Source organism: Vidua macroura, chromosome Z (assembly GCF_024509145.1).
Source record: "Vidua macroura isolate BioBank_ID:100142 chromosome Z, ASM2450914v1, whole genome shotgun sequence".
Classification (NCBI taxonomy): Eukaryota; Metazoa; Chordata; class Aves; order Passeriformes; family Viduidae; genus Vidua; species Vidua macroura.
The window spans coordinates 65,125,606-65,150,225 of NC_071611.1; the positions used below are offsets into that span (position 1 = coordinate 65,125,606).

A 24,620-nucleotide genomic window follows, 5' to 3' on the forward strand; every position below is an offset into this window, starting at 1 on the left:
AAGAAACCAGGAGATCAGCAAAAGGCTCTGAGCAATAAATGCGTGCCAAGCAAAATCTGAGATAAAATAGCTAACTTCTGCCATAATCCTGTGATGGAGCTAGTTGAGTATTATAAATAATTAAGCGTGCCAGCATTTCCTTGATGTCCAGAAAAGCTAAATAAGCATTCACATCCATCACACACAACCTCTACTCCCTTTCTAAAAAATCACCAATTATTACCAGTTGTCCTCTCTGGGACAGGGGCTGTAAGAGCTTTTATTCTCCATCAACTACTTGATTTCTTTGCCTGGAGGAAAATCCTTCATAGTTATCCCATGGCCATTTCTGTAAAAGCAGCACCATTTAACTTGAAGTACAGATACAGCTTACAGTTATATATGAATATGAAACCCAGTGTTTCACAGATCAAAACCACCCTTTTCAGTCCAGAAACCCCCAAATTAGTATCAAAATGATACACTGATAAGGCAAATTTCCATGGAAAAAAATTAAACTAAGACTAGCATTTAAAATCACATTATTTATAGAAGGAAATTAATAATTAGCATTTGTTGAACAGAATTTGCTTATTAATTTCTCTGTCCATATTTGGCATCTGCTTGGACAAATGTGATGTACGTATGTAAATCATGAACAAGGACATACAAACCAAAAAACAATTTTTAGCACAAAACTGCTGTTAACAGCACCATAAACTAATTTGCACCAGTTTTGACTACACTGGGGTTTTTATAATGAACACTAGGAAAAAAAAGAATGCAGTTCACAGGTTTGCTGCACAGGTCAAACCACTTTTTTTCCAAATTCTCAATCTGTTTCTCACAGGAAAGAGTGTATTTGAGCAGAAACATTTCTGGTGAAGTGTCTATCCAGCTACAAGCAGTAAATTGCTGAAGAGTTTTCACCTTGCAGGAAAATGCAATATGCATCTAATGCCAGAACCAATGATAATCAAGTTATGGAACTTGCAGGGAAGTGCAGAAGTGTCGAGTTGTTGCTGTACAAGTATTGAAAAAAAAACAAAAACCAAGCAAAACAAGACCTCCACCTTGTGGCAGGATGTTTCACAGTTGTGTTTCCCAACACTCCCTTCTTCTAATTTACAGGAATTCCTGCCACAGCAAAGAAAAGAAAAATTATTCTAAAATCTGCATTTCTGCCACTATCATGGAAGAACAGGCTCTAACAAAAGCTACAACCAAGAATTTGATCATGCAGGAAGCTTCTTACCATAACTTAAGAACTGTACATCAACCCCTCCCTTTCTCCCTTCTGCAGGCACATAGTTGAAATGCCACCAGAAAAGGGCTCATCCAAGGTGAAAGATGTGGAAAAAAATCTTAATTTTGCCACGAAAAAAAAAAGTCCAGTCAATTAAAAAAAGGGAAAAAAAAGTCCCAATCAACTTCCAAAATTCTGGCCATGCATTTGAAACAATACATTCAAGCTGTGTCGAAGATAACTATTTTACAGCACTTGTAAATTTCTCTTTATGTTACGGTGCTTGCTCTCATTGCTTAGCCTGGTGCTTGTAGGATGCAGTAAAAACCAGTCCAGTAAGAACAGAACCATGAGCCAAGATGAGCACAAATGCAGCAGAGTGTGAATAAAGCTCTAAAGAATTGATTTTCTAAATGTGAAGCAGTATCAGCCACTATTCAGAAGAAATCTTTGCACCTCATATGCCACTGTTCCATTTAATTGATGTTTCTTCAGCTTCAAAGCCCATAAATTTCAAGGATTCAACGCTCATTCAACTTTTAGCTCTGTTCCAGGAAGAAACAAATTCCAAAAGCTTTACTCTGTCGCACAGAGATACTTTATTAAAATGTTTTTCAGACATTGGAATAATGTGAAAAGGACAGAAAAACTTTCAACATTGGTAAAATTACAACTGTTTCCCATACAAATGTAGACTAGACTTCTAGCAACTTTGTTTTCTTACTAAAAATTGTAAACAAGTAAGGCAATCCATATTAAAACAGCTTTCTAGTTTGTTAGAAAAAAAACACATAAGAAAATTTAAGTTGTTAACACTATCTCAACAACACAACTACAAGGTATAACATGAATCCTCTTCCAGAATTAAGAACTCTAAACCAATCCCCAACAGCACCTAAAATACAAAGAGGTTGTAGCAACTAGTCTAGAGTGGTATAATCTAAGAAAAATCGATCCCCAAAACACACTGGAATATTCCTACTCCAGCAAGGTTTCAATGAAGAGAGACTCTGGTGTATAAATCTGAGAAAAAGACAGGAGCATCAGCTCTGAATTCTCCTTGCCAGGAGCTACCAGCTCACATCCTGTGAGGAAGTCAAGATGTTTGTGACAATCCTTCCTTTTTCTTTTCCTTCTCTTTTTTCTTTTTTCAGTGGCAGAGGAAATTTAAGGCCATCAGACTTGCAGCTTTAAAAATTCACAGACAGGAAAATAACGTTGTGCTTCTCAGAAGGCTCTGTTCTGCAGGCAGGGATTACCACGGCTGGAAGAGCCTGGAGTGGCTGGAATTTCACATGACCACACAGCTTCTGTTGGATGTCCTTTGCTCTGCCTGTTGTGAACAGGGAGAACAATTTAAAACAAAAAACAAAACAAAACAAAAAAAAAAAAAGGAAAAAAAAACCAACAACAAAAAAACCCAAAAAAACCTGAGAACCCCACAACAAACAAAAAAAAACCCACAAAAAAACCCCAAAAAAATCCAGAAGAAAAACCAAAAAACAACAAATCATCCCAGCAGCAAAATGTTCAAAACATTTTTCTACCCAAAAGAATCTACTGTGCTTTTTTATTATATACTTTTAAATAAGTAGATACAATTTTATATGAATTATATCTTATCTATCAAATAGATAATTATATATTTAATATATAGTTAATATATATTGAATTTTATATATTTCTCTCTGTGTGTATATGTGTATATATATACATAAATATATATATATACACACACTACATATACACACATACCCTTTTTAATATATGAAATTATTGGCATGGCATGGTACAAACAAGAGTCAGCAAAGCTGTACAACCTGTTTTACTCTGGAATTAAAACAATGTTACATGTCCTTTCCTATTGAGGATCAATAGAGGACAGGTATCAGAAAAATACAAATAATTGCCGTATTTGAATCAGGGAGCATAAACAAGAACCTTGAGAGGTTTTATGTAATAAATGTAACATCTCTGATTTCCAACATAGTCCTTTGGTTTTTTTTTTTTGGGTTTTCAGAACTTCATTTTTTTCAGCATGCCAGTCACATTTTCTCTCAAATAGTTTTCAAATCTCAAATTATCTCTATCAGAGAAAATATGTGAATATCTCTCTTTATCAGAGAAAATATTTTCTCTATCAGAGATAAAGAGAGATTTAAATTCTGAAAAGTTTCAGTAAACTTACCTGCTTAAGCCAAACTTTACTATAAACAATTAGCATAGGGGGAATCTTATGAGGAACAGAGTTTAAGGGGAAAAAAATCCCCATATCTTAAACTTTAAAAAAAATGTACTTCCCTGCAAGAGGATATATTAAGCAATATTTTTACACTGGTTTCAATAAGACAGCTCTATGCTTTCCTTAATTACTAATTAAAAAAAAGAAAATAAAATAACATCCACACTGATTTTTAATATTTTTTATTTAAGAATTCATTACTTATATCTCCATTTTTTCAATGTAAATAACCTTATTAACCCTAAAAGAAAATACCTGCTGATGGTAAATGTCTTCCTCATCCAGAGCTTCAGCTACTTCTTCCTCAACTTCCTCATCTTCCCCTTTGCGTGCTGTTGTTTTGAACACAGTGCTTCTCTGAGCCACCTCCTGCAAGACAGTTTTAAGACTTGAACTCTTAAAAAAAAAAAAAAAAATAAAAAAAAAAAAAAAAAATCTTGTTTCTTACCTGCTCAAGACTTTGAGAAATGAAAGCTCCAGCTGCTGGGAAAATTACTTGCACTCATTTTGTTTGTATACTTCTCAAGTATTACTGATCATAAACAGCTTAGTTTTAAATATCTTCATGATTAACTGTTTCTGACAACACAGACTTCCAAAGTCTGCTTTTTTCATATATATTTAAATATTTTCTTTCATTTGCAGCATGTCACACAAGAAGTTTTAAATTGCACCTTACCTGAACTAACCCCTCAGTGCTTCATGTGGATTTCACTGTGGAATTCCCTACTCCTCATAAGCACACAAACTTAAGGAAAACTGATTTAGAAGACAAATCACTCAAGAGTTTGCCAAAACTTTTTTTTCCAAGGCGTGTTCTAAGGCACTACCCAGCTCCTGCCATGAGGGAGGTGTCTGAACAAGTAATTTTTTCACTATTTAGAGTAAAAAAAAAAAAAAAAAATCACAGGGTTCAGTAGAGGCATTTCTAAACTGCTGCTAGTTTTCCAAAAGGAGAAAACTTTATCAAAAGACCACTGCAGTGCATTCCTGTATGGAGCCCTAGTCTGAATCCTTGTAGGTGATGCCACCACAGAAAAATCTCACGCACATCTGAGGTGCTTTACCTCTCCCTGAGAATTTTTCAGCACAACTTTCACATCTTCACCGGTGCCCCAGGAATTCTGGTTCTTCCAGATGAGGTCAGTGGGAGGGCTCGCAGTTACTCCAGCATTTGCAGCCCAGATCTGACAACAGAAGTCACACAGGAACATTTTTTGCCAGTCGTACCACATTTCCAAATCCAGTTAATGTATTTCATTTAAGTGATGCTATGCATCTCTTCCAGCGAGGAAAACCAAGCATCTTCCAAAGTTTTGCACAATAAAAGACACATGTTTTTTATGCAGGAATTCTAGAATATGTCATATGATGTAAAATTTTCACCTGTACATGGTGAAAATCACCGCTTCATGCAGAAAATTCTGAAAAACATCCCTCTGTAGCAATTATCCCAGCAATTGACACAAAAAACACCCAACACAAACACAGGTGATAATTTCTTGAACATGTACAGAGGAAGGACAAACTAAAAACTTTGCGTCTTTTTGACCCACAGAAGTTGACCTGAATTCCATTTCAAGAGAAACTTGACAACTTACTGTAACAGTCTGGCCTGCCTTTAGTACATATCTTGAGGTATATCTGTAACTTGCAGTAGTGTCTCCTATTTTTCGGATCATCTCCCAACCTCCCATAGGTTGATCCTAAGAAAAGAGAGAGGAAAAACACCCAGTATTTCCACCAGCATTCATTTTTCTGCTATGCATGTAGTGTGTTTTATCTTTAAGGTTGTGACACACAAAAAACTTTCAGTGAAGGGGTTTATTATCACTTGATCTTCAGCATGGAATTAGAATAATTTTAGGTAAATTTATCTTACCTCTTATTTGAAGTTAAAGCTTAATACATCCTGCTTTTGAGTTCTGATGTTAACTAATGTTTATGATTTGCATCAGTTTTGTTATCACTTGGTCCAGAGAAATACATATTAGTAATTAAATTAATTAAATATTAAAATCCCCTTACAAATATTTATTGTTTTTTGAAGCACAGAATGGCAAGTAGGCTTCCTAGAAAACAAAATATTGCTGTTAGTATTCTTGAAATATTTTTACATATGCACACTTGCCACCACATACTCCCTATATTATTTTTTTCCCTATCAACTACTTGAAAAGCATTAACAAATCATATACAAGTCATCTTTACAGAATGACTGCTTCAAAACAGGAGTAGGTATTTTTTTAAATTCAAAACAAGCATTTTTAAACTCTCCCACCCACATAGGTTCTCATCATTCAACATCAGTTAAAATTATCTAAAATAAACAATCTTATATATTTCAATGGATGCTGACATTCAGTTTGTCATCACACCAAAACATACCATACTTAGAGAGGATTTTATAAATTTTTAAAATCGATTTATTTATATAAACTGTCAAAACACTCATGAATATTCCCCAAGTACAGTTTATTACACTCCACTACAGAGAGTTGCTCAAATCTAGACCCCCTAAAAAAGTGCTAAAAACATGAACCACCCATGGTTACTGGGAACAAAACTGATGCTCCTCCTTTCTTATGAAACAATGGATGTGTAGGCAAATTAAAGGTGTAGGGAAAACAAGTATGTGGAGTTAAACAAGTATATGTGTTGGGGGAAGGTCAAAAAAAAAAAACCCCAAAAAAGCAAAAAAAGGCAGGTTCTGTCTCACCAGAAATAGTTTTTACCTGGCTGAACTGAATCATCTACAGACTGAATTGTCTAGACCAAGAGAAATGTCATTGTTTCCTGAATTCACTAAACGAAATCATCGCTCCTGAGGTGTGGTAATTACAGGTAATTAAAACTCACATTATCCCAGTCTGGAGGAGCCTGTCCATATCCTCACTGATTAGAGGGGACTGGGACACTTGGAACCAGGCCAGCTCATCACAACAAGCTGCCTTTTAGTGAAGATAAAGGAGGGAAATGTACTGTATGTAACAGCATCATTTTGAGGACAAAATAAGGCAGTGATTATTATTTATTGAAGGGTTCTTCATTTGTGTAGATTATGTGTACCCTCCCAATACAAATTCCAACCTCTTCACAGAATCAAATTATCTCAGTCGTCACTGTAACAGTGGCTTTGGCATGGGAACTGAGGGCTCATAAAATTGTGGGTGCAGCCAAGGAAGAAGAAAAACTATGATTTAGGAAAGATCTATGCAGATACAAGGGAAACTGGCAGTTAATTTCATCTAGACCTTTATTCTGCATCTCTATTTCTTTTGTGCCTTTTTAAAGCAGAGAAAGTGCTAAAAAGGCTTCTAAAGCAGCCTGGTGTCTGCTTGCAGCATTTCTTATCAGGAACAACGTCATCTGTAAAGTTTTACAGGTGCATTACTCGCAAGGCAGAATGCAGAAATGCAAGGTAACGATTAGGTAGACGGGCCACCTTGTAGTAAAACAAAAGCACCAAAAATCCTTGGGGAAAAGTCACCATTAATCCAGAACAGTGTGTGAAAGCTTTCTTTGAGACACACTAGCTCCTTAATGCTACAAGCTCTGGGGTCAAAGTGAAGCCTGGGAGCTGTAAGGGTGCCGAGGACACCCTGGCACCTCAACTCACGACACACGTGTTCACTTCCAAACCTGCTCAGAAGTGTTCTTCAAGCGGATGAACTTCCCATCCACGTCTATCTCCTCGATGGACACGTTCCCCGTGGCAGAGGCAGAGTGGGAAATGGTCACGCTGCTGCTGGCTTCGGACTCCTCCACGTCAATCCTCTTCCTCTTGCTGCCGGCCAAGCGGACGCTGCGGCTGGATGAAGCGCGCGAGACGGTCACCCGGGAGGAGGGGCTGGGGGACAGCTTCAGCCTGGTGTGGGCAAGGGAGAAAACACACATACACACATCACTTCAGGCTTAGGGAGGGACCTCCTTGCTCTCCACAACTCACCGGCAGGAGGGTGAAGTGAGCTGGGGGTCAGGCTGCACTCGCAGGGAAAGTGGGACAGAGTGAGAGGAAACAGCTGAAGCTGGGACAGGGATGGGTATCAGGAGGAATTTCTTCACTGAAAAGGCAGTCAGGCTTTGCCCAGGGATGTGGTGGAATCATCAGCCCTGGAAACACACGTGGACATGGCACTTGGGGACACTGAGGGACTTGGGCATTTGGGTTTAGTGCTGACCATGGCAGTGCTGGGTCAACAGCTGGATTCAAATCTTTCCCAGCCCTAATGATTCCATGATTCGGTTTTACTTTTCCCACCTTTCTTTTAAAAGAAACTTTCTTCCACCTCCTCTTCTTCCCATATATTTATACAGCCACATAGTAAACAGAGCATGTTACATGAAGAAGTGAAGGATTAAGTACTTAAGAGGTGAATAAAATGTTGTCAAACAACTGATTAATGTTCCTGGAGCACAGAACACTGATGGACTATTACATTGAGAGCATAAAAGCATTTCTGTGCATTTGTTGAAGACTACAAAGAAAGAAAAACCCTAGGGAGACTTAAGCCACTGTGGGAAATTAATGCAAAAACATACTGGCATAAAAGCTTTGGCTATTTCATCTCCACAGTTGAGAGGAATCAGCAGTGAGCAGCTCAGAATACAGTGAAGAATCAAACTGCTTTAAATGACAGTTGTGACAGAGGTGAATATTCTCAGTACTGGAAGAACTCCAAGGCCAGATGTGGAAAATGCAGCTGGCTGATGAGCTGGGCAATCCAAATGGCTCTGACTTTATTAAAATTATTCTATACTTAGAGGAATTTGGGTAACAATTAATTAACCCTGCAATTAATTTCAAAGAAGAATATCAAGCACGGAACCAAACAGGCATACAAATGACAATTCATTACTTTTTCTTTGCTGGATCTTAACAACAACAAAAAAGGTGTTTGCTGCCTTGAGAGCTGGTCTGATAATCAGTGTGTTTGGTCTTATGGTGACTTAGAGCTTGTGTCAGACAGGAGGGAGCAATAACAGGGCCTTGGAAAGCAATCAAGCACCACTAAAAACTACTTTTTAACAGAGAAAGACACAAGAAAAGCACAGAGAGAACAGAGACACCACCTCCTTGCCATGTCCTTTCCTACCTCTCCTCTTCACCCTCCAGCAATTTCCGGTATGCATTGATCTCCATGTCAAGTGCCAGTTTAACATCCAGGAGTTGCTCGTAGTCAGTCAGCTGCTCCTGCATCTGATTTCTTATCTCTGCAATTTCCTTCTCCTTTTCCGCCAGTGTTTTGCGGCAGTTTTCCTGTTCCTGGGCCAAGCTGCTCTCCAGCTCCTGTGCTCTGTCCTGCCACGCTCTGGACTAAAGAAAAAACATTCAAAACATCAATGATGGTGCAAAGAAAAAGCCCACCAAGCCTCCACGTGCTCTGCTGTTCAGGCAACACGGAATTTAAAACACAGAAGTTACATCCTCCCCTATTTCTGAGTTCATGCTCACCCATGTTCAGCTTCCTCCTCCACCTCACCTACTACAAATAAACACCTAAATTCCAGTGAAACCTGCAACATCCTTGCTCTGTTTTTCTGAGGTGTGAAAATATGCTACTATATTTGAATTTACTCGGGTAAGAAAAACTGAGCCTAAGAGTTTAAGTGTTTAACACGTGCCAGACAGGACACAGGAACACAGTCCTAAGCTGCACCAGGGGAGGTTTAGACTGGACATTAGGACAAATTTCTTCTCCAAAAGTGTGGTTAGATATTGGAATGGGCTGCCAAGGGAGGCAGGTGGAGGAATCACCACCCCTGGAGGTATTTCAGTGCTCAGTAGTCTCCAGACATCTGCTTTCTGCTTTGGCTTGGTGCTGCTAATCCTGAAATCTGGAAGGCAGCTCCCCTAAAGGAATAGGGGATGTTGTCAGTGCAAACCTGCCTGCCTATCCTTAAAACCTCCAAGGCTTGCTCACAGTGGTTTCCTTGAAGAAATCTGATTTGTCTCCTGCTTCAAAAATTCCATCAGGTCAGCAGATCTTAAACCTGTATACCCATGGAATGGAATGCTTATCAAAGAAAGCCCAAAGTGATGGCAAGCTTTAGGGTTTACTTTCCATAAGCATGCCTTCTTCTGTTTCACAGCCCTTTGAGATTTAATGTTTTTTTTTTTTAATTAAGGAGCAGACACAGGAACCAATGCTCCATAATCACGAAGTTGGCTATGCATGCAACCCCAATTTAGGAAGTCACCACTTATTCCAGACACAGACAGAAAAGAGAGTCTCCATGTCTGACACAAGGGACCAGTGTAACTGGTTGTCAATGCTAAGAGTCAGATAAGGACTTTAATAAATGACGTTTTATGTCACATGGAAGATCACAGTGGAGTTTACTACAGAGCTCAGTGCTGGCAATTCAAACCAGACCAGCACCAGGGATAAGAGATTTCCAAGAAAATAAAGCTTAACTTAATGCCAGTAAAGTGGAAAACAAAAGTGTCCTGGCTGACTTCACTAATGCTACCATAAAAAAAACCACCCCAAAACCACAGCAAAATGGTTTCTTTGGTGGAAAATCACAGTCAAATTGACAGAAGTTGATTCTCCCTGAAGTTGACTGCCCTGAAATTACCAACAAGCACTGCTGCCAGTTCAGAAGCAAGTCCTCTGAACTAAGCTGTCACTTCTGAAGTAACAGAACAGAGGAAATTAACTTAAAAAACTGTTGACTGAACCTCCAAAAGACGATGGTAATCTAAAGGCAGAAATAAGAGCTCAGTGGCCAAAACTTTCCATCCAACTCCTGTGGAACCTCATGAACATTCATTATATCACCTGATCTTTTCCAGAAACTAACTTGACTGGATAAAAGGAAAACTAGGAAGACTCTTACTAGTATCTGCCAATTTATTTGGAAAATTAAGAAATAATATCCCCCAAATTTATATTTTTCACTAGAAATACACAGAATTTTGATGTCTTATTAGAGTCCACCGTACAGGAGGAATAAAATTCAAAATGTATCACAGAAAGGATCAAACAGTACTAGTATTTTATACTCCTAAAAAAGTTGAAATGTTTTGTTACATTTTCAAGTGAGTTACAAAAGCTTACTGCAGAACCTCCTCCTAACACTTGGGCTTTTCACTCTGGATTTCCCACTGCAGTGCACACAATATTACAAACAGGCCAGTACTGAACATATCACTTGTCATACATTATGTCATACTTCTCTGGGTGTGATCTATGCCCTCTGTGATCTAGGAATAACCAATTTCTGCTCGAGGTCCTGCCCTACAGATGCTTAAGTTATTTGATGTTTTTACTCAGTCTCATATTTTTAGTCTGGACAAGATCAGGTCATTAGTTTTGGGGTTTTTTTTAGATGTCTACATGCAAACTGGACCTAGGATGAAAAAAGTCTGCAAATTCCAGTTCTAGCTTTGAATATTGCTTTGTAGAATTCTACAGGCTGGTCCTGTACTGGTCCTACTAAACTGCTCAGAGTGTCAAGAACATTTAATACACGTTTGTCTAAAACTGCCTCATCTATCCACAGAAATTTTCACAAAAGCCAGTTAACAGTACTCCATTTCAAACATTGGCTCTATAGCAGACTACTACACACAGAAAATGAAAATAAAGTTTGTCAAGAGGAGACATTAAGGAATTTGAAAAAGTACAGAGCAGTAGGAGAGAAGATGAACTCCGGTCGCAATGCTGAACATACTTACAAATTAAGGGAAAGACAGACCTTTAATACAAAAACCAACAAATGTAACGGGAAGAAAAGCCCTTTAATACAAAAATCAACATCTATAAATAGCAGGACCGAGGAGGCACAGCTGGATACCTCTTTCTGGAGGCTGGTGATGTGGGAGGACAGGCTGTCGATGCGCATGCGGCTCTCGTTCAGCTGCTCCCTGATGGTGTTGGCTGCAGAGCTGCTCATCTCCAAGGACAGCCTGGCGCTCTCCAGCTGCAGGGCAACGAAGTGAAGACATCAGTTTCAAAGTAATTTCCACAAGAAGAAGGAATGAATCACCAAAAACCCACAGGCAATGCTAAGCCACCCTAGTTCCTCTCTGCAGCTCCAATGCACTGAAACTTTTTTTCTTTCTTCCATTACGGCTAAAATGTGGTTACCATGTTGCATTGCCCAGCCTAGGATTCCAATTCTCTGCATATTTACTTAGGATCAAAACTTTCCATTGTAGACATTACTGAAATTGAACTACTAAAGGACAAAGGTTATTTAATACACTTAAACATTCAATATGCTTTAACTTCTTGGTGAGGAAGCTAAACTGAAATTACCAATTCTCTAAAAAGAGGCAAACTGGTTAACTTTCAGGCAATATAAGCAAATTGGTACCAGTACCAGTGCCCTAAGCCACTACTGCTTCATTCTATCACTTCCATCTTAAATAGTTTTACTTTTATAAAAGTAACTAAATCATTCCTGCTTAACACTACTACACACACTTGAGCTGCACCATAGATTTATTGAACTTGATGATGATGATGCAAAGCAATCTATTTTTTTAAACAAAGTTTCCAAAAATACAGTATACCTGATGATAAAGACCAAGAAAGCAATGAGAGGTTGCATTTTTGGCTAGACCATATTTTAAACAATCTTTTCCAAGCCAGATTCAAGGCCTGGAGATAAGCAGGCTGAAAAGATCAAAACCAATGCTAATAAATTCAGTTTATATGAGCTTTTCTGTTGTAAAATACCACTTTGCTTTTAAAAAATACTAACTGCAACAAGCACAGCCACAGAAACCAGGTTCAGTTGAGACATCAGTGTGCCTCCTGACATAAATGCTGAGTAACAGCAGAGGAAGGAAATGATGAAGTATAACGGATTTCAGTTTTCTACCTAGGTGAGTGAAAAACAGAAGTTACTGGGCATTGTAAAACTTCCCCATGTTTTATATAGGGTCAGAGGACTCTATCTTCTGTCTTCTCAGCAAGCCCCATTATGAATTTTTATACAAAACATGGGACACCTTATTGATCATTGTTCAGTATCATGCTTACCAAGGCACAAACTTTCCTTGAATTCACAGTAATCCCAGCATTAATCACTTTTTCCCCCCAGATCACCTTCACAGACTGCTGCCTTCCCTTCTGTTATTGTGCCTGATGAGGATTCAACCTGCTCCCAAAGTGAGATGTGAAAATGCAAATCCACACTCAAACACATGCTGATTTCAAACCCAGCTCCCTAATAATCCTCTCTGAACTGCCAGCAATTATGCTATTAAGCAAAACAAAAACAAAAGCACAACAAACAGCTGTGTGAAAACATGTTCTCACTTTGGAATGGTAAGTCTCTTCGAGCTCTTCTTTGTACAGCTTCACTTGTGCATCGTGCTGCTCTCTGATTTCATGGAGGGCCTGGGCCAGTTTGTGCTCGTATTCAATCTGACGCCCAGAATCAACCTCGACCAGGCGAGTTTCATGCTTCCTTCTTGTCTCATTGATCTCCTGTGAGAGCCACAGAAACATGGTAACACTAATTAAACACAGGACAAAAATTTCAGAAGACTATCCTGCTGTGTGGAGAGTAATCTTGTATCAGATTATTCTGGCATGAAACTTTTAGTAGAACGATATCCCCAGTCTTATTCTGCAATAGCCACTCATTAAAATAAGAGCTAGGATACTAACAGCATTTTTTTCAGAGTGTTGACTGAACTTTCAAACAAATACACCTCATCGTCATTAGATTTTAGAAATATATTCCCTTCTTGAGGTATCTTCTGTGCTTCAACAAAATCAAACTGCTGTGAAATAACAGTCAACCCACTTTCCCCATTTAGTTCTGTGCTTGCCTGTGCTTTCTCTGGAAAGAAAGGGATTCCAACAATATAAAATAAAGCTAAGAATATACTTCTAGCAAGAAAAAGCACACATGGTAAAAAAGACAGTATGGTCAAGTAAATTTGTTACTGCCTAAGGTTCCTCCTGGAAAGACTCAAATGCCACAGGTGAAAGGGAGGGTGGCAAGAGAAAGTTCTAAGAGACAACTATTCATCCACTTTTGTTTCCATTATTCAAAAGCATCCTATTAGAAATGTTTGACACTAAAAAACATTGCAGGTCCAGAGCACCTGTTTGAGTCTCCCTCCACTTTATTTCTTATAATGGGATTATATGGAAAATTACTAACCTATTTTCTCATTAATAAAAAAAGACATGTGCAGTGCATACCACGATCAGAATTTAAGATGAAACAACATGATACATGAAGTTATTTTACCACAAGAATTCAGAGTTAAAATAATTTTTCCTAGAAAAAGGAAGTTAGAAATCTTCATGCTAGAACAGAAATAAACCCTACTCTGAGTAGGACTTCAGACAACTTGTAGAGGCACCTCCCAACCTAAATTATTTTCCTATTCTAGAATGACTTCCCAGTTTTCTTGCCTTTAAAAACGTTAATTCTTGAGGCTAAATTTACCTCCTCATACATATTTTTACGGAATTCCAGGTCCTCAATGAGGCTCTGACAACGGTTTTCGAGATCCACCTTCTGCAAGGTTTCATTTATAAGCTGGTCCTTGGCAGCAGCTAAAGAAGCTTCCAGCTTTAAGAAATAAAAGAATCAACACAAAAGTTATGCAGCAGAACTCACACAATGGCCAAACCGTCACAGAACTACAGCCAGCTACACATTAAGGTTTAACTTCACAATCAAATCCTAATATTTACCCCAGTAATATTACATACCACACATACACACTTTTGCAGTTGCTTAGACAAGTGAGTTCTATATATTTCACATTAGCAGCTGGCATTAAAACTACTACTTAATAATTTTCCTTACAAATCAATTTTTAATACATGGAAAACACCAGTTTTGTGGTCTCCACCACTCGCCCTCTGGAGGTGTTTAACAAAGGCTAACAAAACTAGGACAAGAGGTTTTCCTCTTCATTGTTCCACCAGAACCAAAAGGAGGGCAGAGAGAAACTGTTATTTGTCAGTTATTATCTGTTCTTGTGAAGTCAATCTGCCCCCCAAAACACTTCTGAAAAGTGTCAAGTATACTTTGAGTCTTGACCTGCTTTCTTCCCCCTCAGTAACATTCCTCATAATTTCAGCATCTGCAATTTTAAGAGCTCTCTCAGCTCTTAAAATGGACAGGTTTTCATCCTTTTTTTTTTGGTTACCAAGTATATTTTATCAGATTGGCAGCTCATAATACAGAAAACCACCTCACTCGCTAAGAGAACCTGATGGTTAGATATCTGTTCTTCTCACCTCTCTAATTTGATCTTTCAAATCTTCAATTTCTCCGTCCAGACTTTTCTTATCACCAAGGGCTGTGGCCAGTGCAGCTTCTTTAGAATTCAGGGCTGCTTCAAACTCACGAAGTTTGATCTGTGCTCCACTGAGGTCAGATTCCTTTTTTGCATAGCTGGAACAAACCAGAGAAAGTGGTTGCAAGAAAACCAAAAAATGCCCCCAAAGTCGACTGCTGACCAATAAAGCAATCTGAATCTTGAACCTGAGAAACACCTGTCAAAAACATTTTGTGTTAGCTAAATTTACCGTGCTTTGCAGCACCCTTCAAAAATGGCAAAGTTTCACACACCTGAGGAAACAGACCCAAATCCTGTCTATACAACAATATCTGCCATGATAGAAATTACACTGGTGCAGAGGTGATGTGATTTCTTTATGAAGGCAAGCACAGATTTTCAAATTACCTTCAAATTAGTTTTTGTGTCTAGACAAGCAGTCAAGCATTTTCTAGGTGTTTATCTCCTAAACCAGCATATTCAAACATTGAAATCAAATGGGGGGAAAAAGTAATGTCACATAAACACAAGTTTATTATCCACAAATAATACTGTAACAGGCTACTATCAAAAATAGGAGAAAGGAAACACATATTCATGAATAAAAGTGTTTCTTGTCCTTAGATAGCACAAGCAGCCATTAAATGTGTAACAAGTTCTTCAACCTTGAAGCTCACTATTTTTCTGCCTGGGATATCCACATTTGTCTATCAGGGGCAGTAGCATACAGAAGTCCTAGATGGTTTTAATTGAACTATGACCTTTTTAAAGGAATGGACAGATTTAGGCTCAATAATACCAGAGCTGGCACATCCTTCTTCAGTTCTTATGCTTTTCTTTCCAGACATCAAAAAAAAAAAAAAAAAAAAAGAAAAAAAAAAAAGAAAAAAAAGAAAAAAAAAGAAAAAAAAAAACCCAAAACACCCCCCCAAAAAACCACCCCCAGAATTAACAACATAATGTGCAGAAAAATTGATAAATTACAATAAAATTAAAATTGGATAGATTCAGAATACATCCACTACTCTTTTTAGTCACTGAACAGCTTATAAGACACAACAGCAATGCTTCTTGACAAAATGAGACCTAACGCAAAATCAACACAATTTTAAAAGGAGGCACCCTCAGCTTTACAAGATCTGTTTTTTCCCCAGATTACCTGCACTTATCATACTCAGGAGAGGTGTGTGCACAAAGAGGGATGCAGGAATGGAATGCATGTCTGGAGGTTTCAGCAGCACAGCCACACCACATGGCAGGCTTTACGCAACAGATTTAGCACTTGCTAATCCCGATCCCATGGGATTAGCACCTGCTCCCCCCACTGTGGCCTCCAAGGGCCAGACTGGGAACCCCTGAGACACAAAAACACTCTCTTCTGCACTCAGCTGCTTCCTCCTGCTCAACACTCCCCACTACCTTAGTGGCATTTCACTCCTCAGACCCACATCTGGATCCACTGCTCGGACGAAAACACAGGCAGGGTTTGGACACTCCTGCTTCCAGCTCTCTGCATTATTCCCTAGAGGTTCTGTCCTGTCCTTCCCCTTCCACAGAGGCCTGTTGGAACTTCAGCATGCAAGGAAGGTGTGCAGCAGAAGTGGAAAAAGAAAGAAGGGAAGGTATGTTGTACATCTGTAAAAAAACCCGATCTCTCCATCCCCTATTAGGAAGTATGAGGGTCCACAGCAGACCCTCATTTGTTGTTTGATCACTTCTGGACTAAAAGCTTTAATCAAAACATGAAAAAACTGCTTCTCCCATGCTGAAACCAAGCCTACCAAGTCAGACCCTGAAATGAGAAAGTTGCAGAACTATAGACAATGTGCTGCTCCCCAGTCTGTCCCAAATTATCCTGGACTCCGAAACAGAGAGATTCCCCAAAATATGCCACTACAAGTGGGTGGATACCTTAAAACTGCTTGGATCTTAAATTATTCTAATGCAAATACCTTTTTAATGCATTTACAGAATGAAAGGCTGCTGAGAAGAGCATTCCTGCTATGCATCAGCAGAGAAAAAAGGGTGTTATAATAAAATGGACTAGCAACAACAACATTATTAAAACCCAGTGTAGTACCTGTACCACAAAAAGTATTACCAGTTAGATCACCCCTTTCTGGCTTGTTTGCAACAAGACTGTCTGTGAAGCCACACTATAATTTAATGCAACAAAAGCCACAGCGGGGGGGGGGCGGGGGGGTGGGGTGGTGGTGGTGGGTGGGTGGAGAATTAAAATTAAGCACTATTAGTTGTTAGTGACATGAGTTGTCTAACTATGAGACAGCTCATCTGAACACATTCTCAGAGAGAAAACAGAAACTACAGCTCAACACTTCAAACACTGGAAGCCAGATGAAACCTCAGCAACTCAAGTGTCATCCCACCCCTAAAGGGAACACAGGAAAGGAGGGAAAGATCAGAAGAGCCTCTGTGATTTATAAAAACAAACACTAATGCATACGACACATACTTCACCCTCACACCCACTAATTTTGACCAGGAAGAACTTCAGCCTCTTGACAATGGCTGGCTTCTTCCTCCCCAGAGAGCCAAAGCTACATCTGAATACAGCAAATGAAAAAACCTCAAACACTTTCCTGTTGCAGTGTTCAGAAATTACCTAGAACTGTACTCCTTTTCAAGTACTTTGACTCATGAAATGAAAATAAAAGCAAACAAGTAATTGTTGACTTGCATCTTTTTCAAAGAAGCAGCTTGGTTTTCTCTCTTTTGACTTCAAAGTGCATGATCTTCTTATCCATGGAATTGTTTATAACAACCTAGAATTTCCCATAATCTTTTTAAACTTCTTGCTAAGTTAATAGAAAAGCCATACAAAAAACCCTAAAAAACCCAACTCCAACCAAACAAAAACCCAAAGAAATAATGTTCTGGCTGAACTGACCATCTGGAGCCAGACAAACCACACACCTAATGCAAGGCAAGCAGTCAGCAGCCAGACCTTGGGAGGTGCAGCTCAGAAGTGAATTTGGAACTGACCAAGTGCAGGATGCCACCAGCCCACAGCAGATTCTTCTCACCTCCCACACCCCACCCACTCTTTTCTGCCACTACTTAAGAGCCTGATCACAAAGCTAAGCATTACCAACACTAATCAAACCCTCTTCAAACAGCATTGGCTTTCAGCCAAATCATGACAGATACACACGTGTTGCATTTCTTGATAAAAATGCAGCCTATATTTAGACCCATATAAAATTACATTTACTGCACAGTGGGTTGGTTTTCTACTCCAGTTGTAGAGAATTATAAAAATAATTTAAAAACCACCCAACTACAGTAATGAATTTTCTATGATTTATTTAACTAGCAGTCAGTTTCCCACATTTTTCCCCTGTGGCAGACAAAACACTAAGGCTGTATTTTGCAAGAAAGTGACTTGAAATAACATAAGAAGCACCTAAGAGCATTCAAATTTTTGAATAAAGACCAACATGAAAATAAGAGTAACTGGATGAGTTTGGCTTTCCTATAAATAAATATATGTAACATTGTTTCAACTTGTCTCATGTCACCCATTTTATTTAAATGTAGTTGCAACCAACAACAACACATCATCTCTGGTCACATACTGCTCAGCTGTGACCCTGCTTGAAGTGACAAATCCAACCTGAAGTTCATGGTCATCTATGTGAATCCCATACCCCATTTCTAAGCAGAACCTACACACATAAACACATGTCAAGCCACTGCCCATTACCCTGTCATCATTACATGTCCACAAATTTAAGACCAAATATTTATGACCTACACTGCACAGAAGACATGCTTACTTCAGAATATAAATTCTTGCATTTCAGTGGCTTGAATTATTTTTCAACAAGTTAATCATCCCACTTCTTCCTCCTCTGGGTGCTCTGTACACATCCAAAAAGTGACTGATTTCAGATTAAAGCTCTGAAGTTCCATAGACTCCAATCTTTGCCTCACTTTTCAAGATCACCTACAATAACAAAAATATGCCTAAAAAAATTTCAACTCAACTTCCTTTCCATAGTACCTCCCCAGCTCCTTACAGCGCATATGCACCCTGGAAAAGCCAGGAACAGGTGTCACATCTTTGCCTGCACCAACACCACATGGTTCTGTGTAGCTGCTCAGGGTACCAGCTGCAGAGTGCCACACACTTGCACAGTAATTCAAGCCACAGACTGATGGGAAACTGTTACTGATATTTATTTTACTGCCTAATCTCAGTGCAGAAATGCACTTCAGAGTGTAGATGGGAAGGAAGGCCAACTGGAAATGCAAAGCCAGCCAGACAGATAAATTATCTCTTTGATATTTAAAACTGAAGTTTAGTTCCTTGCCACAATTACCTTTGTTATAAATGCTTGCGCTCTACAAAACACCTGAAGATAATAAAGGAAGATTAAGTCCTTTACCAACATCTTCAATAAAGCACACAATTTCCTTTTAAGTTACTTTAATCACATTGTCTCCTCTTCCAGGAGAGCAGATTTCCTTCAATACTGGCAAACTGCCACAGTGAAACCCCAGCCTGCCAAAGACAAATGTAAACAATGGGTTTCCTAAATGAACTAGAGTTAACACCAGCTTATACCTCCTAAAGAACACAATTTCCTCACACGACCCACCAGAACATCGGCAAGTCCAGCTGGGGATATTTGACTTGCCGTACACTGAACTAAGTCCCCATCACAAACATTCTTTGAAATAAATTTCCTTTATCTTGGAAACCATTTCCACCAGTGGAAAGCTATGCTGAAACCTGACCCATCAGCAGAGCCACACAACGCAGCAGCCAGCTTTGGCTTTCTGAACAGCCCTTGTTCAACACGACTTGGTGACACAGCTGTGCCAAAATTCACAATGTGCACCCTTGTTAAGTTCATTGCTCCAGTGACACACAAGACCTTTTCCCCCCACCATCCTGGCTCAGCAGTTCTCCCTGGTGTGCACTTGTGGCAAATGATGAACCCATGACACATTTCCCCTCAAAAGCAGAAGCTTTGTCCAGTCTTGTAGGATGTGATGGAGCAATTGGGACCTGCTGTTTAAATGATAGCATTATGACATGTCCAAGGATCACATCTTTTACTGATTTGTATGCCTTGCCTATTTAATATTTTTTTTTCAAGAAATATGGACTTTGCAGCAATCTGAACTCCTAGCCAAGGCAACACTGCACTGTTGTAGGAAGCACACCCTGCCTAAAAAAAAAGAGGAGTTGTTACCCCAAAATAATTTGTTGCTAATTGTATCATCATACATTTTGAGACTTCATGATCCCACTATCTACAGGCAACATTTCACCTTTATTGTTCGTGAGCAAGTCCAGTAGCTGGAAATCAGTATGCACAGACATTTTTAATGTGGAGCTACTGCTGGCATCTTCCACAGCCCTTGACTGGCATAACTGTAGCAGTAACAATTAACTACACTATTTGTTTAAAGGATAAAAGTAGAGGCATGTCTCTGCAACAGCCAACACCAATGGCAAAGCATACAGCAAAGTCTTGTCTAATCACTAATGAGAAAATAAATTGGAAATACTGTGAAATTGGTACAGTCTCTCAATTCTTTCTCAAACTATGGAAGAGAGCGCCCCCTCTTCTCCATCTCCCAAGAGCTCTCCAAGAATTCTATACACCTAAACTCAAATTACATGTTTTTTTCCCCCAAGCCTTGAGATACAGGGATTTATTTCCCTTTATCTCCATTCTGCCCATCACAAGCTTCCTACTTAAACAACTATGAGTACAACTTTTCCATCCTCTCCCCAGAACAGAAATAGGGAAGCTCTTTTTTTTAATCTCACTTTCCCCCCCCTGCCCCGTAGTTTTTTAGAGATTTGAAGTATCAAGGGAAACCTTCATATTTTTGCTACAGCAGAACCCACTGCATGACAAGCATTCTAGAAGGACAGCATGCAACAAGTCTGCTATATACAGGAGTGTCAGCTAAAGAAACAAATGCAATTTTCTTGAGGGATTAGAAGTATGAGCAGAGCAAGCTTTTTGGTGCATCACACCATATAGATAGCACTGAAGTCAGCAAATCCAACAAATAGGTGGCCGGATCTTTAATTTTTGTGAAGAAAGAATAAGAGAAGTCCTACAGCACTTCAAGAGTAAGTAGAAGCTTGAGTTTGAGGCACTAAGAGTGACTGAAAGATGACTGGAATAAAATGGATCAAGCAATTAAGAAGGATGCCATTCTAAGCAGAGGAAACAGAGTTGCACAAGAGTAACATCTGCAAAAATATTCGAATAACACAATAAGGCCAGCTAGAGCATGAATGGTATTACCCAGCTTCAGATAACTAAGTGCAAATCATCTTTGCTCCCTCCACAGACCCAGAAAACCCATAAAGCCATTTCTCCTCACATTTATCTCCACTGGCTCTGTAAGGAACCAAAGCCATCACTAATTTGAATGTTACAGCTACCAGGATACCTAATCACACAAACCAAACATGCCAGGTAGCTTTTCTTTTTTTATTTCCCCCTCAACTGGATCTGTTAGATCCAAACTACTACATACTCACATTTTAACCAAAGCCAGTGCATACAGCACACTGCATTTCAGCTTTCAGAGAGAGCAAGGAAAATTCTGTTGAGAGCACACATTCTCATCTTACCTTGCAAACCTTTACAGTACTCCTATGCACACTTGTGCAAAGTGCTTTTAAGAGTTTTTTTTTTGGTCAGGTTATAATGTGACTTAACAGCTTTAAGAAGCCATGAAGGAGTGTGCTCCAGTTCAAGCGAAAAAAAACCCTCTGCTCCTTTTTAAGACTTCGTAAATAGAATTACAGATAAGCTTAGATATCCCCAAGATATCCACCTTAACACTCAAAGACGACTAAGAAACTGCACGCCCATAGTGAAGTCTGACACCAAACAGCTACAAACAAGTGGAAACCAGAAGCCTCAAACAGCACTGAGTGTTTGTTTTATTAAACTATCCAGGAGTTCTTGGCAATCAACACCCTGCCCCCACCAAAACAGGTTTTTGCCAAGTATCCCATCACAGGCAAATGCAAAAAAGAATATGTAGATGCCCATGTCTACATTATTAATGCCCTGGTTCCAGCCACAAAAAGAGAATCTACTACAAGACTGCATTTAGATCCCAGTCCCACACATGGAGTCTTGTGAGAAGCTGACACACGAGTGTGTCTTCCTCAATAAAATCACTAAGAGATGTAAATTCCTGGCTTGACCTTGGAGTCAATTAATGTTGGTGCCTGTCTGCAGCTACACCTGGTTTCCCCTATCACTGTCAACGACTACTTTGATTTAAGACCTTCATAAGGCACCAAGAGGTAACCCCAAGAACAACCAGACTCACTAATTAGAAGCTCACGGTTTTAGTTCTTTAAATAACAGAGTCCAAAAGATATCAGAGCTGTCTGCAGACGCGCAAGAAAATCAATGTGCTGGTTACACATGAAGTATCTTTTTAATCACGAAAAATCAGGGCTGAGAGGGCATTTAAGACACAGTAGCAGAGGAAGAATAACTCTGGAGGTTTTTTTCCCCTCCCAGAATTGATACAACTTGTGATTCCAGGACTAAAGCGTGAATGCCTAAAACTGCAGTAGTCACAAAAATCAAATTGAAGGTAAACACAAACAAGGAACCAAATAAACAACTGAATCGAGTCCAATGTTTAAGAAGCAAAATCTAGTGTCTCAAAATCAGTTTGCTGCAAGAGTGGGGATCTTGGCATTGTGCCCTAAAGCCAGCAGTCTGGGGGATGTGTGGACAGAAATTCTACCTTTTGTAACATCTGAACATCCAGGAGGACACACAGAAACTCCAGTTGTCTTTGGTTTTAAGTATGACCCATGTATTACCTAGTCAGTATTTTCACATTACGAAGATAATCTGTTTTAGAAAGGTTCCATTTTTCACCCCGAAGCAGCCTGAGCCTTAAAGACAGCCCTCGGTTCGTGCAGGGGAGGCGAATAGTCAGGGAATCACAGTGCTAAGGACTGGAATGGACTCTAAAGCCTGTCCAGTCCCAAGTACCCAGACACAGACAAGGATGCCACTGACTACAGTATATCGTTCAGAGCTCCATCAAGCCTGGCCTGGAACACTTCCAGGAATAGGGCATCCACAACCTCCCTGGGCAACATGTACCAGGACCTCACCTCTCACAGCCAAGAATTTCTTCCCGATATCTGATCTAAACCTGCCCTTCTTCAGTTTAAAGCCGTTCCCACCTTGTCCTATCACTCTGTGCCCCTGTCAAAAATCTCTCCCCAGCCTCCTTTAGTTACAGGAAGGCGCTCTAAGGTCTCCCTTACTGCGGGTAGCAATCAGAGCACCTCATTTTTTAAGCACCAGCCTCCCCGTACAACCTGTTCTGGCGCCTCACCACCCGCACAGTAAGGAACTTCTGGCTAATATCTAGCCTGTCTAACCAAAACCTCCCCCTTTTTTCCCCGTCCGCACCGGTCGGAGCCGTCCCGGAGCACCCCGCGGATACTGCGGGGGCCGGGGCACTCGCACCCGGCAGGGGCGGCGCTCGGGGCCGGCGCTTCCCGCCGGGGCGGAGCGGCAGCAGCGCTGCCCGTGCTTCATTCATTCCCTCATTCATTCCCGGCCGCGCAGCCCCCGGCCGAGCGCCGGCGGGACGGGCGGGCAGCAGCGCAGGGCGCGCAGCGCCGGTGCCTCCGCCACCGCTCCGCCCTCATCCCTATCTCCATCCCGCTATCCCACGGATGCTTCCCGGCCTTTTCTTCTCCCCGCTGCCCACCTGCCCAGCAGCTGCTCGTGCTCTGCGCGCAGCTTGCCCAGCTCGATCTGCAGCTTGGCGCGCTCCCGCGCCGTGTCGTCCAGCGCCCGCCGCGCGTCCGCCAGCTCCGCCTCGTAGATCGCCTTGAGCCCGGTGACCTCGCGGCCCCGCACCTCCTCCCGCTGCGTCACCTGCAGCTGCAGCGCGCTGTTCTCCGTCTCCAGGCTCCGCACCTTGTCGATGTACACGGCCAGGCGGTCGTTCAGCTGCCGCAGCTCCTCCTTCTCCTGCAGGCGGGAGATGCGCGTCGGGCTCTGCGGCATCGCGGCGACGGCTGGGCCGCGGGTCCGCGGCGTGGGGTCGGCCATGGAGCACGGGCGGGGGGGATACCGGTGGGGCGGGGAGCGGGCGGGGACCGACGGACAGACGGACGCACGGACGGACCGACCGCCACCGTCGCCTCCTCCTCCGCCGGCGCCGCACCGATCCAATATGGCCGCGCGCCCGCCCCGCCGGATCGCGCTCGCGGCCCTCCCGCCCACGTGACCCCGCGCCAGCCAATCGCGAGCCGTCTTCTGCCGCGGGCTAAATTCAAAACAATCCAACGGCCGGCGGGCGTGCCACTCAGGCTACGCCCCCAGGCCACGCCCACGCTCCGTGCGCGTTCCCATCCCTCATTCCCGCCCTCCGTTCACGCCCATGGCTCCGGACAAAGGGACCCGGAGCCTGCGTTCCTTCCTGCCGCCGCGCCCGGGGGTCCCCGCACCGCCTCCCGCAGCGCCCCTCGGCCGGCTGAGCGCTCCCGGGGAGCGGCACTCGTTCGGCGGTGCGACTGTAAATTACAGAATCACGGGATAAATCAGGCGGGGGTGATCGAGCCCAGCGTACGACCAGACACCGCCCTGTCAACAAGAGCATGGCACTGAGCGCCGTGCAGGCTTTCCTTTAGCACCTACAGGGACAGTAACTCCAGCACGTCCCTGGGCAGCCCGTTCCAGTACCTGGCCACCCGTTCTAGGAAGAAATTCCCCCTGATGTCCAACCTAACTCCCCCCAACACAGCTTCAGGCCATTCCCTCTTGCCCTTGTTCCTCGGGAGCAGAGACCGACCCCCCTCGGATGTCACGTCCTGTCAGTTGTGCAGAGCCACA

At 41.3% G+C, this 24,620-nt stretch overlaps 1 protein-coding gene across 1 annotated transcript; it reads right to left on the reverse strand.

Annotated features, from left to right (window-relative positions):
- Nucleotides 1-1,807: 1,807 nt before the first annotated feature.
- On the reverse strand, nucleotides 1,808-23,976 carry LMNB1 (lamin B1). Its single transcript, XM_054003714.1, has 11 exons — nucleotides 23,491-23,976; nucleotides 14,693-14,849; nucleotides 13,890-14,015; nucleotides 12,743-12,913; nucleotides 11,271-11,396; nucleotides 8,564-8,784; nucleotides 7,110-7,335; nucleotides 5,069-5,173; nucleotides 4,535-4,654; nucleotides 3,723-3,836; nucleotides 1,808-2,558 (listed from the first exon to the last, which is right to left on the reverse strand). The coding sequence occupies exons 1-11, from the start codon at nucleotides 23,835-23,837 to the stop codon at nucleotides 2,517-2,519; spliced, it is 1,755 nt and encodes a 584-aa protein (XP_053859689.1). The 5' UTR covers nucleotides 23,838-23,976; the 3' UTR covers nucleotides 1,808-2,516.
- Between the last annotated feature and the right edge of the window lie 644 nt (nucleotides 23,977-24,620).